The 19096-nt window shown below is 38.5% G+C and overlaps 3 protein-coding genes across 6 annotated transcripts; 2 read left to right on the top strand and 1 right to left on the bottom strand.

Moving 5' to 3' along the window:
- Positions 1-1009: 1009 nt before the first annotated feature.
- On the bottom strand, positions 1010-2707 carry LOC130176680 (ubiquinol-cytochrome-c reductase complex assembly factor 6). The gene is made up of 3 exons (XM_056387899.1): positions 2580-2707; positions 2051-2177; positions 1010-1563 (listed from the first exon to the last, which is right to left on the bottom strand). The coding sequence occupies exons 2-3, from the start codon at positions 2156-2158 to the stop codon at positions 1444-1446; spliced, it is 228 nt and encodes a 75-aa protein (XP_056243874.1). The 5' UTR covers positions 2159-2177; positions 2580-2707; the 3' UTR covers positions 1010-1443.
- Positions 2708-3095: 388 nt separating this feature from the next.
- Positions 3096-10515, top strand: tdg.2 (thymine DNA glycosylase, tandem duplicate 2). 3 transcript variants are annotated; one of them, XM_056387895.1, is made up of 11 exons: positions 3096-3339; positions 3576-3643; positions 4876-5213; positions 6602-6801; positions 7011-7080; positions 7970-8105; positions 8332-8414; positions 8549-8643; positions 8730-8901; positions 8998-9154; positions 10090-10515. In XM_056387895.1, exons 2-10 carry the CDS (start codon positions 3588-3590, stop codon positions 9102-9104), a joined length of 1257 nt encoding a protein of 418 aa, XP_056243870.1. In that variant the 5' UTR covers positions 3096-3339; positions 3576-3587; the 3' UTR covers positions 9105-9154; positions 10090-10515. The 3 variants fall into 3 exon arrangements, with proteins under 3 accessions (XP_056243870.1, XP_056243872.1, XP_056243871.1); XM_056387897.1 differs by lacking the exon at positions 3576-3643 and having other exon boundaries at positions 3097-3330; XM_056387896.1 differs by lacking the exon at positions 3576-3643 and having other exon boundaries at positions 3099-3339.
- Positions 10516-11420: 905 nt separating this feature from the next.
- LOC130176869 (G/T mismatch-specific thymine DNA glycosylase-like) lies at positions 11421-18071 on the top strand. Of its 2 annotated transcripts, XM_056388264.1 has the most exons (11): positions 11427-11552; positions 12156-12230; positions 13390-13556; positions 14006-14316; positions 14416-14485; positions 14808-14943; positions 15078-15160; positions 15260-15354; positions 16251-16422; positions 16664-16810; positions 17217-18071. In XM_056388264.1, the coding sequence occupies exons 2-11, from the start codon at positions 12172-12174 to the stop codon at positions 17342-17344; spliced, it is 1368 nt and encodes a 455-aa protein (XP_056244239.1). In that variant the 5' UTR covers positions 11427-11552; positions 12156-12171; the 3' UTR covers positions 17345-18071. The 2 variants fall into 2 exon arrangements, with proteins under 2 accessions (XP_056244240.1, XP_056244239.1); XM_056388265.1 differs by lacking the exon at positions 12156-12230 and having other exon boundaries at positions 11421-11552.
- The last annotated feature ends 1025 nt before the right edge of the window (positions 18072-19096 follow it).

The raw sequence follows: 19096 nt of genomic DNA, 5'->3' as shown, positions 1-19096 counted from the left end.
GTTTTACCCCTCCCCTTTTCTCTTTTAAAAATGTAACGTGTAAGTAATTTTACTTCTGTTAAAGTACTTTTACTTGAGCCTGTTAACATTGCTGGTTGTGGCTGCAGTTTGGATATTGCGGATTTTATTCATTTCATCATTAATTTATTTTCTGACGTTGTGGCAGCCATTTTATCCAAAGCCTTGCCATGGCACAGTTATCTGATTATGCAAGTGGAAGAAATAAATGGACTTCTTGTCGCATTTTGGATGTATTGTACTGTTGGTTACTGTCAGGTGCTGAATTCTTTCACCTGTGCACGCAAAACTTTTTTTGTTTTTTTGCCTTGTGGTCATTTGTTTCAGGCTTAAAGCTATTTTGTTGAGTACTCTTTGGCCAAATTCAACTGAAAACTACATTTATACTTGACACTGGATAAAACGCTACACAATAAACAACCACAATATAAACAAACAACATGGGTCTTAAAATTAGATTTTGACACAGAGTACTTCAACAAGATGGCTGTTAGAGGATCCGTCATAGTAGATATTGTTCTTCAGTGGTGTCAATGTCTGACAAATTTCTAATTAATCAAATTATATAGATTTTAAATTATTTGAATGAACCTTGGGCTTTTGTGGGCTCTGAGCAGTTGTCTGTTTTGTCATGTTGGTAATCCAGCCATCTTGATGTTGATTGTTTTGTCTGGCCAACAGTCCAAAACAAACAAACACACTTTTAGTCCTATCTTTATAATTCATAAGCAGTATACAAACATTGAATAAATGATTTATAACCCACTATAATGTAGTTGTAAGTGAAAGCTGGTTTATAATCAGATACGAATGACATTATAACACATATTGTGTGTGTGTAGTTTTATCAGCTCTATCAGTCATTACTTAAATATTCATATACTTATTATAAATCGGAACTTTATTAACTTTAGGTTTTACAAGATTGATCACTTTTGCAAGCTAGTGAATTTGTCTGTATAAAATATTTACCACAAACTACTTCCAAAAGTATTGCTTGGTATTTTTATTTAAAATATGTTTTGTCTGCTTGGATGAAACCATCAACTTAAGCACAGGTATTGTGTGTCCATAAAGCATCTTCTTACTCTTTTACATATTTCACCTCTCCTACAAATGCAAATACATTCAAAAAGGATAAAGAGATGTTTTCACAACAGATGGATGTGACTATTTGTATAAACGAAAAGATCATGTTCCAGATAAGATCCTTATCCTGGACGGTCAAGCACCAATGATGCAGCATCTGATTCCACTCTTGTTCGTTCAATTAGAAGAGAAACATCAAACACAGAAGATATCCATTTGTAGGTGTTCTGGAAATGACTCTTCTCCCAGGCTCGTTTCAGCCTCTAGCTGTTGGCAAAAACTGGACAAAGTCTGAATGACTGAGTGTCCATCACACAGATGATGTGTAATTCCACATCAGTCCACCTTTTGTTCTGCTTTAAACTGCTGTAATGCCGCAGTTGCTTCTTCTCTGACTTTGTAGCCCCGCAGTTCGGTCTGAAGCTCCCCAGGCTTTGGTGGGAGCTCTGGTATACTCTGAAAGAACAACAAGCACTGTTAAACACATAATGACAAACTGAGCCTATTTTGTCAGGTGGTGATGTAATTTTTAAAAATTCAACGCATACGGTTAGCTACTAATAATATGACATTAAATCTACATATTTTCACCAGCTGTCAAATGACATTATGGTGAATGCAGGAAAATGACAAATGACATACAATAGGCTGGGTGATATGGCTGATCACAAGGATGTATCACTACAGCTGATGAACACTTGAGTGGTACTAAGATACACATTGTAGTACGTGTAATAACAGTACACCTTGATACTTGTATGTACAAAACTGGTGCATGTTTTTTTGTTGTGTCCAAACTTTTCAAAAACCTGGAAATGGCCATGATAATAATTTCAACACATCCCAATGCTGAACAGACTTGTTTGGTGATTTCACGCACAGAACATTCACAGGAAACACACACAGGCCACTGTGAAATAAAAAGGATTATTTTGTCCCTCACCAGATCAGGGAGGTAGTACTGATGGACGACTTGTGCCCCTAAAAACATAGACAGTACACTAGCTCCAAACATCCTAATGTACCGAGGCCAAGACACACCAGCTGGCATCTTCACAGACTTCTGCAACCTGGAAAAAAGATAGAAAGAGATTAGTAAACAAATTAAAACTGTGTGCATGAAAGAAGCATGTAATTTTTGACTGCTCTCCTTTTTAATTTGGTGCCAAGTCAAACTGATGTGAAACCCTTTTCTTGCTAAATAAAATTAGTTATTTGTCTGCTAATAGGATCCTGTATGGGTATGGGTTACAATTAAGCTTTCATATCAAAGCAAAGATCATAATTTTATTAACATACTGTATATGATTGTAAACCACCTGCACAGTGGCCGTATCCGCTGACAGGGAATCTACTGCCAATGTTTGTTAGCCCTGATGTAACAGCTACCAGGGATAAAAGTTTGAAAAACAGACAAAGGTGACACAGCGAGAGACATCGACTGACATGAAGTAACCCTGCTAAGACCTTACCTTGTTTATTTCACTGTCATTTAATTAAATAGCCGCAAACTGAAGCTGATTTTCACCATCTTAAACATAAGTGTCATGCAGGTCATGCTGTTTAGCTAACATGAAGATTGTTTAAAGTGGTTGAGCACTCTCACTCTGCCTCTATTTACGGATACCACATACGTTAAGATTCCGTTTCCCGTCGCCTGTTTATGCATTGGTGGTCTCCGCTTTTGTGAATTTATCGGTTGAGGTGGAATGTAATCATGTTTTAAGTGTCAATGGTAAAGCATACTTGCTTTCTATAACACTACTTTAGTTTGAAGCTGCATCTTAAATTAGCATGTTTGGACATTTTCTATTGCACGGCCAAACCCGCCAGCTTTTTACAGTGGAGTGATACGCTTTACGAAATCCCGCCATCTTTGGCTGCTGCGTTCTTCTTCTACAGTGCTGGTCCTTTCATACATACAACATCTGTCGCCTTCTAGCGGTAGCTTGTACTGTCTATGTACCATGCAGTGCGTTCCTGGCTGTATTTTATAATGTTTAAAAAAAATTCAATATCTGCACTTATTTACTGAACATTTATCGACCGTTAATCGTAATAGTTTAGTTGTGTGATGGGACTAAACATACACCTCCTAACCAAGAGGTGGCGGTAAAGCTTCAGTAAACCCGAGCAAGCGGAAACGTCGATCGTTTAAATGGTCTTTGTTTTGGGAGGATTCCCAGCCCCCCGTCTCCTTATCTGAAAACTAAAGAGCAAAATGTATGACAGGTATGTTAGTTTACTACTCATATATATTTCGTTAACGTATCGGTCACTGGTGGTTTTAACGCAGCTGTAGGACTGCGTATTGTTGTTAGCTTACTGTTAGTTAAACCCTCCACCTTCCTGTCTTCCTCTTTGTGCCTGCAGTGTACTGTATGTGCTTTAAATCTCCACACAGCTCATGCTTCCAGTGTGTATAAATGTATCTGACAGCACGACAAATGTGAATTTATTCAAATAAGTCAACAGTTAAGATGGAGGAAAACCAGTACACATCATTGACGGTTCCTACGGATTATTTTCAGCAGTGGTGAGTTGGTGTTGGAGGTGGCAGGTCCTGGGTTTTCATTTTCATGCATGAGATGGAGAAAATAAATATCATTTGACCAACGATATCATATACATATCCGTATACTCTATATCTAGGCTTGTAGCAAGTGATAGTGCAATTATTATGAAAGGAGCTACTTATGTAGGACTAATAGCTAAAATCATAAGTGTTATAAGAGTTGTAATTCGAGTATGTAACATTACATGTTCTAATTTCCAGTTAATTTCACAGTGATGTTGGCCCATGATTATTAGGGCTGCAATGATTAAGAAAATTAGTTTTAGTATTAGTAACTATTTTACCTAGTAGCAGTTAATTATTTCACTTATTTTTCATGCAAAAATGCCAAACATTGACTAGTTCAAGCTTCTCAAATGTGAGGATTCACAGCCTTTCTTTGTTATATACGATACAAAATTAAATATATTTGGTTTTTGGACTGTTGGTCAGACAAATTAAGCAATTTAAAGACGTCACTTTGGGCATCGCAAAGTTGTGATGTGTTGTTTTTCACTACTTTTTGACATTTAACAGACTAAACATGTAAACTATTAATGGAGCAAATAAGAATTAGGTTCATCAAGATTGAAAGTTATTTTTTAGTTGCAGTACTAATGAATACCCTGTAGCTGGTCTGACAGATTTAAAAGGACATTACACCATCACTTGCCACAGGCTTTATAAATGCACTTGCAGTGGCTCTTACACAGCCTATTTTTCAACTGTAGTGTTTATACAGCTGTAAAATGAATTCTCCACATGTTTAATTTGTTGTTGAATATCATATCAATCACAGTCACAGTGATTTTGCAAGTCCTATTGAATGTTTGTATGTCTTCATTCCATTCTAGACACATTTTACTGAGGAGAACAATAGCTTTAGTGTTACAAAGACCTATGTGTGGATGTGAGAAGTAGGAGTTCAAGGTTATATGCTCAGATCAAATAGCTACAGAAGGTGAAGTGAATGTAATGCAGAGAATACAAACAGGTGTTCATCAGCATGTTTGTTTGTAAGTATTGTGTCTTGTAAGTTTTCCTCACTCACTTCACACACTGCATTGAACACCAGACATAATTTGTCTTTTCTTGCTGTGTCCGGGTCCGCTTTCATTTTCTGCTTTTGCTCACCATCCTCTCCCTTCTCTCTTTAACCTTCTTTGTCGTCCTCTCCCTCTCCTCTTCTCTCATGAACCCTCTTCTTTTCCTAGGTACCAGTCCAGCCAGCAGCATCCTGAGGCACAGCATGTGATGCCATATCACAACATGGGCCACTACACAGAAGATCCCAGAGATGAGCCTGTCATGGCTGAGCTATCAGTCCATCGAGAGCCACCTCTTTACCAGGAACCTTTTTACCAGAACTATCCCGCAGCCCCAAATCACTATCAAGAGCCGATGTACCAGCAGAACGTCAGGGAGCAGCATCAGCAGCAGCAGCAGCAGCAGCAGCATCTTGCAGTCCTGCACCACCCTCAGCATCACCATAACATACAGCAGCAGGAGCTGAGTGTCCAGCACCAGCCTCAGACTGCTGGTCCACCTCCAGGTATAGATGATATTATTGATCCAACGTTCCCTCACACCTAAAGCAAGACCTCACAGGTTTTTGTGTAGCCTATCCATACCATACCTATACAAATATGTAGCAGTTGATTTATTTTTACTTATACTGCAAGGACATGATTGGCCTTGGCAAAAGAACTTATTGATGATGATTCTCCAAAATAATTAAACGCAGTGTATGTAACTTCTGCCACTAGGGATTGCTCAATCAAAACAATAACTAAGGACGGTGTTTGACATTGTGAATTAGAACGGGATCATAGGAGTTGTCTTCACCACCATTACCATCAGCTTCACTTGGTTTGGAGTCCTTCAGTGTCTCCAAAACAAATAGACCAGGTGATTATAACCGGTAAAAACAAAGAATAAAGCAGTTTCATATTAAAAATCAATGCAGTCACAGAGACCTCAGGGAGGGGCTGGGAGCTGAGGCTGCAGCTAACCTTTGTTTCAATTGTTTCTCTGAAAATGTATGATCCAGACATTCAGGAGGTTTTTACAGGCATCCACAGAATTGTCATTTTGTTTATAACCAATGGACCAGGGGATTAAAACCAGTAGAAACAAGTAATAAAGCAGTTTCCTTTTTAAAAATCAGTTATTTACTGGCGCTCTTTGCCTGACGCAGGGCATCTCAGAGAAGCTGAGCTGTCTAACATTTGCCTGGCTTTTTTCTCTCATAATTTACGATCCAGACATCCGATGACTAAAATCCTTCATGTGGTTAAAAAACATAGTTGTAAACAAGCAAGGTGTAAAAATCTAGAAATCTGTAAAACGTATCTTAAAAATGTGACGTAAAACTGGATAAAAAGTCAATTTAGAGCTTCTGGCAGACACCCACAACAATGACACATACACAAAGCAGATATGATGTCAGTGACAGGCGACCACCAGTTTAAGATCACAGATTTCTCTGGTTTGAGAATTGATGGAAACATTTGAGATAATGTAAGAACACAACTGAAAAAAATATTTAACGTAGTTCTGTTCACTTTTAGACGTTTTAATGTGGAGAAGTTACATATCATAACTTTCATCTTACAGTTAAAAAGGGGCAAGTCACCTACAAATTATTGTTTTTATACCAACACTTTCATGTGTGTTGGTATGACACACAATAGTTCCCTTTCAGCCTACACTAAAAAAGTTTACGGTCATGTGTTTTTACAAGAAAAAAAAGTCATAAAATGTAAATCAAAATGCTCATAACGGCTTCTACATTTAGGTTTTGGATCCATATTTACACCATTTTCCTCTGTGTTCCTCTGTCCTTAATGACAACGGTTTTCTTGTGAATCCACCGATGGGTGTGTTTTTCCTTTTATCAGTCACTGTCGCACCTCAACACTTTCCTCCTCTCTGTCCTAGCTGTGACACCAGTGAAGAAAAAGAGAGGCCGGCCTCCAAAGCACCAAGCGGAGGAGGGCGAGACGCAGGAAGAGGAGGACGAGGCTGAGGCCGCCAAGAAGGCCAAGAGGGTTCTCAACCGCTTTAACGGCATGTCAGTGGCTGAGGTTATGGCCAAAACCCTGCCTGACGTTATTACCTACAATCTTGACATTTTGATAGTGAGTCATTTACTAGGGGCCTATTAAGAATTTATGTTTGTTTATTTGGATAATTAGTGGGTTAATGTTGTTTGTGCCAATTATACAAGGAAAGCTGCCAGATTTTAAAACGCTTTACACACAATGTATCTGTGGCGTAAGATTTCAGCAACATAAATCTGTAGTTTTTAGGTCTGTTGCCATGGTAACCCCTTCATGTTTCTCCTCAGATTGGAATTAACCCAGGACTATTGTCAGCCTTCAAAGGACACCATTACCCAAACCCAGGAAACCATTTCTGTATGTTGAAATTCAATTTCATTACTGACTACAGGGAATACATTCCAGTATTCACTTTTCCACCCTGTTGGACACAGCGGCGGGTCCATCATTACAAAGTTTGTCATGCAGCTCAGATTTGTTCAAACTCGTAATTTCAAATGCAAATAGAGATCCCAAAGCCTCCAGAGATCCCAACACAAGGATGTGATGCAACTTTGTAACTTTCAATCCAATGTGTTGGTGCAGCCATAAAAAAAAAAAAAAAATGGTGTCTTGGGTTTGAATATTTCACTCTGTGTATAAATGATGTAGCTTCAGTGATTCACTGGAACAAACAGACAGCAGGATACACAGTATGCATGATACTGTTGTACAATGTTGAAAAATGTTTTTGTTCACTTTTTAAGGGGTCAGTAAAGGGCACTGTCAACATTTCACGGACCAATAGAAAATGCATGAATGCCAAATTCAAATTTATCATGAGTGAATGTTTTTGCCAGACTGGTTTTCAAAATAAGAGGTCGCTAAGATCAGTGTGTACAATGATTTCATCATGAGCTTTAAGGTGTAGATAAAGTTATCACACTGTTTCTAAAGTATAACAGACACAGAGTATTTCTTGTCTCTCAGCATCTTTTACATGTGTAATTTTAGTCTTTACGAATCGTGCACTTTTTATTGTTTATTGCCGGTGAGGCAGCCAAAAATATTTGATACTGCTGCCATCAGTGACTGTCCCTTTACCTCAGAAGGTCACTATATCAGCACAGCACATCAATTTAAAATTAAAATATTTAATTGCGTGGCAGAATCCGCTATCATCCCCAGCTCACTACATTATGCTAGAAAACAAACCTGCACATTTTCCAGCTGTCAAATAACATTTCAACCCCTCTATTCTCTGCAGGGAAATGTCTGTTTCTCTCTGGTCTGACTGAAGAGCAGCTCAACTACATGCACGATCAGAGCCTGCCGGAGAAATACAGCATCGGCTTCACCAACATGGTGGAGAGGACCACACCTGGCAGCAAGGACCTCTCCAGGTGAGGGGAAAAAAAACACACATTGATGTATAAAGTTTATAGAAATGCAGTTTCACTTAAAAGATGTTATTTACATGCACAATTTAGTCATTTTACAGCGGATATGATTCAGAGTTAGTGGAGCTGAAGACTGAATTCTAAGATCATCATTAGCGAGGGTGTAATCCAGTGTGTACGTTCAGAAAAAACATTGAAAATATTTTCTGGTTTCATGTTTTTGTTCCAGTAAGGAGATTCGAGAAGGAGGTCGACAGTTACTTGACAAGCTGCAGAAGTACAAGCCATTAATAGCAGCTTTTAATGGCAAAGGTAAAATTAATGAAACACTCAAACTACTTTGCTTTTGTCCGTTTCTGCTGGAAGTGTTTATGTGGCTTATTCATAAAGCTATTTGATAAGTTGAACAGTGAATTGATATGTTTTTTTTTCTTTTATTTTTACAGGTATTTATGAAATCTTCTGCAAAGAAACCTTTGGTGTGAAGGCAAAGAATCTGGAGTTCGGTCTGCAGCCCTACAAAATCCCAGAGACTGAAACAGTAGGAAGAAACAGGACTTGAATTATTCTTAAAATATACTCAGCAATACAAGAAACAGTCCTCACAGCATATTTCCTGTCACCTAGGTGTGCTACTTGATGCCCTCATCAAGCCCTCGCTGTGCCCAGTTTCCCCGTGCGCAGGATAAGGTGCATTTCTACATCAAGCTGAAGGAGCTAAGAGACCAGATGAAAGGTTTGGGACCCAGTCACGAGGTGATGGAGACACAGTACTCCTTCGACCTGCAGCTGGCTAAAGGTAGAGTGTTGGATGCAGAGATTTTCTGAAATATAAGCAGGGTATATTTGTATCAGAATTCAAATCTAACTCCTTTCTGATGGTTTCGTTCTGCAGAGGATGCCAAGAGGATTGCAATCAAAGAAGAGCAGGTGGATCCAGAGTATGAAAGCTGTAGTGGTCTCCACCACAACGCGAGGCAAAGCAGCAACATCACCAACTAAAAGAAACTGAGGAGAAGAGAACAACCAGGCCTGTCTACCGTAGCACACAGGTAGTGCAGATATAGTTCTCACTGAATTTAGCTGGAAGTATCTGCAATTGGACTTCCTTTTATTTATAAAAAAAATGTTTCAGGTGCTTTTGACATCACTGTAAAAATGACTCCAAACCACTGTGACTGATTACCAGTGGTGGAAGTATTCAGTAAGTATTCAGAACTTTTACTTAAGTAAAAGTAGAAATATCACAATTTGAAAATACTTTATGATAAAAGTCCATATGTATTATCAGAAAAATTTACTTTAAGTATAACAGTTAAAGTCCTCATTATACAGGGTTCTGTCAGGGCCACATTTTTATCTTGGATTATTGTTATTGATGCATTTACATGTAAACCCCATTTTAATATTGACCTCAGTACAGCTAATTTACTCATTTTATATACTTCCCAGTATGTTTTGGTAATTTACTGTATAAAATGTCTTGTGTTTTTGAGGCTCATGATCATGACTAACTCTAAGTAGTTATTACAGCCATCAGAAACATGTTGTGGACTAAAATGTAATAAAGCAGCATGAAATGAAAACACTTAGATACAATTACCTCAGAATTGTAGTACAGTAGTACTTGTGTAAATGTTCGTAGTTACTTTCCACATGGACACTGACTGATTACCTGTCTAAAGCAAGGTCATGGTAAAGTCTGAGTTGTTTTGTTTTTGTACAATGCTGATATTAATTGAATTAGTGACCATCCTGGAAGTAAAAATTAATTTGTCAGTCACATAAATTATGACAAGCTTTGAAAAATGGTATTCACTTTGTTAAGTTTACATAGTTTGCAGTAAATTACATAAAACACACAAAAACACTGCCACTGTCATTTAAAATATCTTTCGGGTGGTTTCCTGAAATTAGATAATTTGCTGAACTATTACCAGGTTGTTAGCAAAGCAGTGTAATCCATCTTTATTGTGGTGTGTTGCAGAAATGGACATTGTAGGCCAGTCAGTGAACAACATGACACAGAACCACTGCGGCTGGAGATGTTCGCTCAGCAGATACCAGTCGCACTGGCCACAACATGCATCAGTGAGAGTATAAAACCCGCTGATGACACCACAAAAGAAGAAGAGTCACACTGTTCCTGAGGGTTTGCAGTGGGACGCACAAGAAAGAAAGTGCCGACAACAGTCACATTTTCTAACTCCCACATGGACTGTGCATGTTTTTGGTGTTATTTTTTATCACTATTTATTGCATTTTTGTAAGGTATGTGTGTCCAGTGACTTATTTTTGTATTTTGAAAGAATGACATTTTATGATTTATCAGCTGTATAAATAGGTAATTGTACTCTGGAATTTCTAATCTAAAAAAAGGTACAGAGTTATTAAATCTCTTCTAAAGCTGCTACATTTATTGTCTGATTGTTTAAGACATTCATGGGAAGCTATGATATATAATCCGTAATGTAGGAAAACACACACACAAGCCATCAGAAGAAATGATTAATGCTTTAGTGGATCAAACAAGATGTATAAAAAAGATAAATATGAATAGGAAGAGTCCTATATCTATATATAATAAATAAAGGCAGTTGGATGAGGCAGGTAAACAGTGACATATTGTATTATTATTGTACAATTATACAATTGTTTGGTATTATACACTACAAAACAAAATTAGATAGTTGCAGAGACGGCTTAGAAGTAGTGTCCTCTACCTGTGAATAATAAATAAAAGGCACTTATGTGTGGCAGGTAAAGAGTAACAGTGTAGTTTAACAGGGGTTGTATAATAAATGAGGTACTTTTATTACAACATTGATACAATGTGGTATGAAGATGTTATATTACAGATGTTTGTGTTTATTATATGAGTTGAATTAATTCCGTGTTGAAAAACACTGGGACTCTCCTTTAACCTAGATAGATTTTATCATAGCAGTAGTAGTAATAGTTGTTGTACTCCCTATTGGACGTTCACAGAGAAAAATAATTAGGCAAATCAAACAGTGAAATACTGCAAACCCCTTTAAACGCCGCAGACTACCAGCCAATAGAAAACCACCTCGCAGAGTTTAAAAGTCGAGCAGCTCATACCAATGCTGAAATAGGCGCGTACCGTTATGTTTGGTTGCGACCTTATAATGCAGTTTACATTACAAATACCATATGTAAACAGATACACTGATTACAAGCTTATATTATTCAATAGTCTAAAATGTATTCCTTTGAAAAATGTTTCTTGATTATAGATAGAAGTTGTTTTTCTTTTTGCACCCCCACATCTCAGACTTGACATCTTCCGGTGTCAAAGTTGACCGGCAGGACTGTCATGTCTTTGTTGCCTGTGTAGCACCCCAAGTATTGATTATAGAAGAGCGGGGTAGATGGAAAAATAACAGTTATCTATACAGAGGAGGCAGATTTAAACCTTACCCATAACAGGTATGTTTAAGCTTATAAATACTGTTAAACTGTGTACAGTTTCTTTGGGAGGAATCTCTGTGGAAGCGAAACCATTCATCCATGCTAAGTTAGCCGAGCAGCAACTCGTTGGCTAACATTAGCTGTACTTGTGGCACTGTGTCTGAACCGCTGTAAACAAAACCTTTTATATTATTGTTCGGAATACAAAACACCTGATTTTAATGATATATCTTTAAACTACTTTTACATGCTAGAAGTGTACTCTAAACCTGTTTTAAATAACGGCAAATTGATAACTTGTTTTCATCCGGGTTTAGCTTGTTAGTTAGCATAGCCATGGAGAATGGAATTTGTTTACAGAATTTGGTGTTTAAGATATCTACTGTTTCATAATGTGCGTTCTGCATAGCGGTATTTTAACTTCCTTTTAATGTATCATCATCATCTGCGTTGTCCTTTGTTGGTATTATTTATGTTATGGTTTATCTTTTGTTGCTAACTCCACAGTTTGTCTACAATACCCTGCCACATGCATTCAGTTTCATACACTGCCAGACTCTTTAATATGCTAAACCACATGTACATCACCTCAACATGCATATATTGGTTTATTTAATAAAGTCAAACCACCCAAAAGATGGAAGAAAAGATGAATGGATCACTGCCTGTTGTCTCCCCAGAGTATCTTCAACAGTGGTGAGTCTTCCTCCTCACCACAGTGTGCCCATACAGGATCAGATTATAGCAGCAAAACTCTCTAAATGGCAAAGTGTGATGAAAATGAAATGAAAGCATGTGCAACCAGCTGCTCCTTTGACCTTTCTTTCACCATTTTTTTCATAATGTCATTCGGATTGTACACCCTGAATGACAATTTACTTTATTGTGCTTTAATACAGGGAGAACAAAGGCATGTCTGATCGTTTCCCTTAGTATGATGTGAAGCTTCACAACATTCTCACCATTGTTGACTATGGATTAAAAGTGTGGGCGCATCATATGGTGTGGAAATAATTTGCAAGCAACTCTGACTCCCAAATTTCAGAACTGATATACACTTAGCTGTGAGTTTATTAGGTACACCTAACAAAAGTTACAGCAGACTTGCAATAAATTCTCTTTATTCAGATTATGATGATCAGTTTTAGTTTAAACATATATAAGATGAGATAGAACTCTATTAATCCATGAAGAAATTATTGTGCCATCAACATGCTCTAGTAAACAGACACACTGGGTAGAGAAAATACATTTCTAAGTCAAATCTAAATATTACATACAATAAATAAAAATTTACACTGTGGCTATAGACATGGTTATGACAATGCAAAATAGATCAACATAGTTGACAGTGATGCATTGAAAGTGACAATTTATACTAACATTGAAATAATAAAATGATGTCCACAGCACTGAGAGCAGAAGCAAATCAGGTGGAGTGAAGATACTGCACCTGCTACACATATTGCACTCACATAGATAAATAAAAGATTAAAGAGCCGTTGATTCAACTTTACAGCCTTTTTTAAGGCTGTAGTTTGGTAAGAGATTCTCTACTAAACAACTTGGACATAATAATTAGGTTTTCATAAAGGAATCTACATGAGGATTCATTGAATCATAACAGTAATAAGAGAAAATGCATCAGTTGTGTTTATTCATTTATCAAACCAAATTACGCATCATGACAGTTACACTGCGATTGAGTTACACTCAGTCAAATACAGAAAATAGTTAAACAAAAAAAGCACAAAGGGTACATGAAACACTGGCCTGATTCCGGTTTAGCCCCACAGCACAACCCAGTGCCATTTTGTTCATTCTACTGTTTTTCTTAATTATTCTTCCACCACAGGGTTCAGTCTGCCCAGCAGTTCCACGCTCTCCAGGCCCAGTATTCAGGCTTCAACTCCAACCATCAGTTTCACTACCCGGAGAGGCAGGCGGGAGAGGAAGCCATGGCGCACATGGCTAATCCAGATCCCATGATGGATCAACAGGAGCCTGCCAACATGGCAAAACGTACTTTGATCCCTTTTGAATAAAACAGCTTCACTGTATGTGGCATCTGGTTGTGGCCCAGGTTGAAAATGAGTTAATTTGTCATAAAGTGTCGATTCAGTGTGTCCACAGTAAGTGTGCACCTAAATGGGAATATCATATTAAAAATACTGTAATACTACAATACATGGTGTTAGCATGCTGGCTAGTAGGCATGCCTTTGTAGAAAAGCTCTTTGTGGATTAGTGACAGACTTTTCAAATATATTTGGTTTCCTGAAATAATTTAAAGCAGTAATGTGGTTTGCATAGAAGCTTGGTATGCCACCAAACATTCCAGAAATTGAACTAAATGGAGTAATATTAAGGTTGCGTAATATGGAGTCAACAGTTCAGAAAAGTGTAAAAGTAGGGTGACTTAGTTCAGACAGTGCTTCCTTTTGAAATCCCCTTTCTTACCTGTTCTTATAGCCCCAGCCAAGAAGAGAGGCAGAACAGCTCAACCGAAGGAACCCAAGGCACCCAAACCACCAAAAGTACCTAAGGCACCAAAGGCACCAAAGGCACCAAAGCCTCCTAAGGACCCAAATGCACCTAGAGCCAAACCCGGTCCTAAGCCCAAGAAGGGCACTGATGCTCAGGCAGACGGCAAGCAGGAGAAGATCGATGAAAGCTTCAAGAAGGTGAAGAGGAAAATTGACCGCTTCAAGGGAATGTCAGAAGAGGAAGTCATGAAAAAAACTCTACCAGACCTACTAGACTACAACCTGGACTATGTCATTGTAAGGTCATATTTCTGTCAGTTTTACCGTGGAACCAAGTGCTGTGTTATTGGGAAAGAATTTGAGTTTGTAAAAAAACATCTGCCGTTCTTTTTTCAGATCGGTATCAATCCAGGGCTGATGGCAGCTTTCATTGGACGATGGTTTCCAGGACCTGGAAATCATTTTTGTAAGTTATGTGACGAGAATGATTTTGAGTTTTGTAGTAGTAAAATATGGTTCCTGTGCTAGTCTGCAAGAATGATCAGAGGATGGTGAATAGTTTTGGTTTCTTCAAACTACCTTTCTTAGGACCAGTTAAGTTTTAGGCCTTTGGAATCAGGGCTTTTTCTGTAAAGTGACTTTTACAGGTCAAATTTTATTTTTTTAATGTACTCTTCCTATGTCATAAATTAAACATTAATCCGGAAGCTGTGACACCATTAACTTCAGTCAGATACATCAGCTTTTTCAGCTGCAGAGATGAACGACCGGTAACTTTTTGATTCCAGGGAAGTGCCTGTTTCTGTCTGGATTTACTGAGGAGCAGCTCAACCACATGCATGACACCACCTTGCCTGTCAAGTACAAAATGGGCTTCACCAACATGGTGGCCAGGGCGACGCCAGGGAGTAAAGACCTCTCAAGGTAACAACATGTTAGACATATCAGTGGTACCACTCATGGATTTTGATTTGATCTCTCACCACCATGCTTTGAGATCAGAGTTTTTATTGTAATGCTGTATTGTAACCATTTTCCTTTTGTTTTCATCTCAACAGTAAAGAGTTACGTGAAGGAGGCAAAATTCTCGTAGAGAAGTTAAAGAAATATAAGCCTCTTATTGCTGTTTTCAATGGAAAATGTAAGCGCCCTTCTACGACAGAGGAACATTTGCGGTAAAATTATTCTCTAAAGTGAATTAAAGTGATATATTTCAGTTTTTTTTTTTCTTGTCCCACAGGTATCTATGAAATGTTCTGCAGAGAGTTGTTTGGTAAAAAACCACAGAAGCTTGAATTTGGTTTGCAGCCACACAAGATCCCCGACTGTGACGTGGTGAGAACTCAAACATGACACAACTGTTTTAAAGGATGTTGATGAAAGTTTGACACATTTCCAAACTGACGTCTCTCCTGTGTGAAACCGCTGTGGATGTTTTAACACCATCATCACACTTTCATCCACATCTCAAGCGGTGGGATCATATTACAGATGCTGTCCATGTGAACTCACATCGTTCAGTATCATTTATCAAAAATTTGAACAAATATTATTACTGATGTAATGATACTGGTTGATCATCAGACCCACACTAATTTAAAATGGTATCATAGATTATAAAATATAATGTCTATAGTGATAATTACTAAAACTCACTTCCAAAAATTTGTAACAAAAGTTAAAATTTTTGTCATGCTTGTAAAAAGAAGAGTGAAAAAAAAGATTTTGTTGAGTGGCCCCAAACTGTGGCTGTGGCTCAGGAGCAAGAGCCGGTCGTCCACTCATCAGAAGGTCAGTGGTTTGACTCCTGGCTCTTTCAGTCCACATTTTGAATAGTTCTTGGGCAAGATACTCAACCACAAATCGCCCCCAGTGTAGCATTGGTGTGTGTGCATAGTAGAAAATCCCTGTATGTATAGAACAAGTTCCTGTGAATGTGGCTTGTGGTCGATAAGACTAGAAAAGCCATTTACCAGACTGAATGTTCAAGGGCTTCCCTTTTCAGTAAAGTAACTGATGCCTACTTGATATCAGTCAAAATCAACACTAACAGCTGAAAAAGTGAGAATCAATACTTCTGCAAATTTGGAGACATCTAAAATATTTGTTCCACTTAACAATGAAAAGAAAACAGAGAAGTTTCATGAAGGAGAGCAGCCAGTTTAGAAAATCTTTCAACAAAAACTTCTGCTTCAAAAAACCTTCAACTGACCATCAGTTCCCCCACACAGGCTCTGTATTTGATGCCGTCTTCCAGCGCTCGTTGTGCTCAGTTCCCTCGTGCTCAGGACAAAGTCCACTTCTACATCAAACTGAGGGAGCTCAGAGATCACCTGAAGGGCGTACAAAGAAGCACTGAGATCGAGGAGATCGACTACACGTTTGACCTCGGTTTGGCCAAGGGTGAGTCAAAGCAGCATCATGACATACAGAAGCAACACACTGCATAAAGCAATGAGCATCATTAAAATGACTTTTTAAACATTTATATGAGCATGGAAAGATGTAGCATCGTTGGCCTGACAGCTTCTGTGTTTCAGTACATCGTGATGTTAAAATCTTGCCATTAGTTTAGTCTGTGGGTTCAGCTGAGAGCATGATTGACAATTTGTTTATTCTTGCTTTTTTGTTTTTCCATCATCAGAGGACGCCAAAAGGATGGCGATTAAGGAGGAGCAGTATGATCCTGGTTATGAAGATGCCTATGGTGGAGCATATGTAGAGAAAGGACCTGAAGAGGCCCAGAGCCAGACCAACGGTCACTGTACATTCTCATCTGGAGGAAACACAGGTAACAACACACACTCCTGAACCTGAGGGGGAGTCGGGATACAGCAGACGTGGTTCTGATCTCTTTAGCAATGGTATCTTATTCTGAATCATGACCACAGGGAAAAGGAATTCAGATAAATACAGACATCTCAGGTCCTGCCAATTAATCATAGTAATCTGGTGATAGCATCCGTTTTAAATAAACAAACATTTAAAGGGAAAGTTCTCATTTTTGGTAAAATGAAAATGGCAACAGGTATTTCCACTATAGCCTGAACACAGGCTGACATTATTAATCCATTCAAACTACAATTCTGAATTATATTGTATTTTCTGAGCAAGATGCTAAATCCTTGCGTGAAGCTGACAAACCACAGTCCTTCAGGTAGTGTCACATTATCAGTTTGTTTGCGCTGTTTCTTCAGAAGGAGCACAGGAAGCGACCACGTCACAGACAGCAGGCGGCCAGCTTCCAGACGGACAGTGGATGACCCAGTCCTTTGCAGATCAGATCCCAGATATCAGTGGTGGACCAAAAGACGGCAGCATATGAGGACACAGGCTTTGACTCCTGCTGCAGTTCAGTCCTTCACCTCTTTTGTCAGGTCTTAGATTGTTTTCCTCTTTATTAGTGTCGGGGTGGAATATACACACATAGATGGACTTTTTAGAAATTTTGCAGAATATTCTGTGTTTTATTTCGTTTGTGACCTTGTATTCATGTACGATCGTCTTCATGGCAGTCTTTTTAAATATGTGAAATCAGGGACTTGACAACGATGCTTGACTGTCATTGGAGGAGGTCATGTATTTAAACATTGTTTTGCCTTTGTACCTTACTGTACTGTACTATACTGCACTGTGATGCAGTAGCTGTAAACATTCACGTCTACTGTTTTAACAGTAGATAAAACTCCAGATGATTATTTTATAAGCTTGTCTGATCTGTGTGAGCCTATATGATCCTCTCTGTGAAATGAGGATTCAGCTAAGCATTAATATTTTTACATTCATGGTGCTATGAACTGACCACGATGCAAAGTGATCACCCGGTGAAACCAGACTCATTATGGATGTTAGAGGTTCCACAGGGGGAATTTCTGTCACACCTTTCAATACAATGTTACAAAAATCAAACAGGTTTTATTTTAAACTTTGTTATCACTTTTTTTGCTTTAGGAATTTTAGAATTATGTTTTGTATGTTTATGGAAATGACATTCACAAGGAATTTTATGAAACATTTGTCCATTAAAATGTCCTGATGATGCTTTTTCTATATTATTGGTATTATTGTTTTTTGTATAAAGTACATTATAGTTGGCACTTTTTATGCCTCTGCCCCGCGGCTAACTGTGGTGAAACATTTTTATTGTAAGTTTTAATGTACAAGAAAAATCCAAAAGACAACATGGAAGGTGGAGCCCAACACAAAAGAGATGGACTGACATGCAACAAAGCTTGTATGCTGCACCTCTGACCTCTGAGACACCTTAGCAGAGGTAGATTTACAGATCTGACAATGACATAAATAGCATACTGGTACTGGATACTTGCACATAGATGCATGCTATCATGCATATACATGTACATACATCTATGCATGCATATATATATACATACACACACAAGCAACAACAGAGGGAATAGGGTAAGTTCTCTGAAGAACTGGTCTCCACCTCTGTCTTTGTAATTGAGCATGTCGACCCAAAACGCCAACATTGAGTAGAGCTTCAGCACTGACACTGATCTGAGCAATGATTTTGCTGGTGACAGAATGACGGTCAGGTTGAACGCCAGTCACAGATTTCCATATCTGGATGTTAAGTGGAAGTCTCTGTTGCACTTGTCTGCACACTTCCACCAAGAGGTCATGGTGCCTGCTCCTCATATTTCTCTCTGTTGTGTTCTCCATTCTTGCCTCCTCCAATGCCATCACGAGGGCGAGCCCATAATTAACGGCACCCACAGGTAACAAAATACCTCATCTGGTGTTTGTATTATTCTAGACACCACCACTCACGAGATGAGGGAGCGAAGGAGTTTAAACGGATCGTCTCTGTCCTGCTGGAAGAGCTTGTTAATCCTGTTGAATTCCTGTAGAAACACGTTTACAAACAGCAGGTACAAGTTGTTAACAGCATCACTACATCTGGTGCAGGATTTCAGTATTATAACGTCTTTGGTGGTCTTTGGTTCATCCCCACTGATTGACCACTGTATGTGCTAACAAGCAGTTATGGATGAAAAGTCACCATGTACCAGACATCTGTTCCAGCGTCAAAGGGATTTCACCAGGACTGATG

Source organism: Seriola aureovittata, chromosome 10 (assembly GCF_021018895.1).
Source record: "Seriola aureovittata isolate HTS-2021-v1 ecotype China chromosome 10, ASM2101889v1, whole genome shotgun sequence".
NCBI lineage: Eukaryota > Metazoa > Chordata > Actinopteri > Carangiformes > Carangidae > Seriola > Seriola aureovittata.
This window is presented reverse-complemented; position numbering and strand designations above follow the sequence as displayed.

Excerpts from the sequence above, each read along its gene's own strand:
- LOC130176680 (XM_056387899.1), bottom strand. The coding sequence starts at position 2,158 with ATGCCAGCTGGTGTGTCTTGGCCTCGGTACATTAGGATGTTTGGAGCT. Across the intron at positions 1,564-2,050 it reads AGTACTACCTCCCTGATCTG|AGTATACCAGAGCTCCCACC; the intron begins GTGAGGGACAAA and ends TTGTTCTTTCAG.
- tdg.2 (XM_056387895.1), top strand. The coding sequence starts at position 3,588 with ATGGAGGAAAACCAGTACACATCATTGACGGTTCCTACGGATTATTTT. Across the intron at positions 3,644-4,875 it reads ACGGATTATTTTCAGCAGTG|GTACCAGTCCAGCCAGCAGC; the intron begins GTGAGTTGGTGT and ends TTCTTTTCCTAG. Across the intron at positions 8,644-8,729 it reads AAATCCCAGAGACTGAAACA|GTGTGCTACTTGATGCCCTC; the intron begins GTAGGAAGAAAC and ends CCTGTCACCTAG.
- LOC130176869 (XM_056388264.1), top strand. The coding sequence starts at position 12,172 with ATGGAAGAAAAGATGAATGGATCACTGCCTGTTGTCTCCCCAGAGTAT. Across the intron at positions 14,317-14,415 it reads ACAACCTGGACTATGTCATT|ATCGGTATCAATCCAGGGCT; the intron begins GTAAGGTCATAT and ends TTCTTTTTTCAG. Across the intron at positions 15,161-15,259 it reads TGCTGTTTTCAATGGAAAAT|GTATCTATGAAATGTTCTGC; the intron begins GTAAGCGCCCTT and ends CTTGTCCCACAG.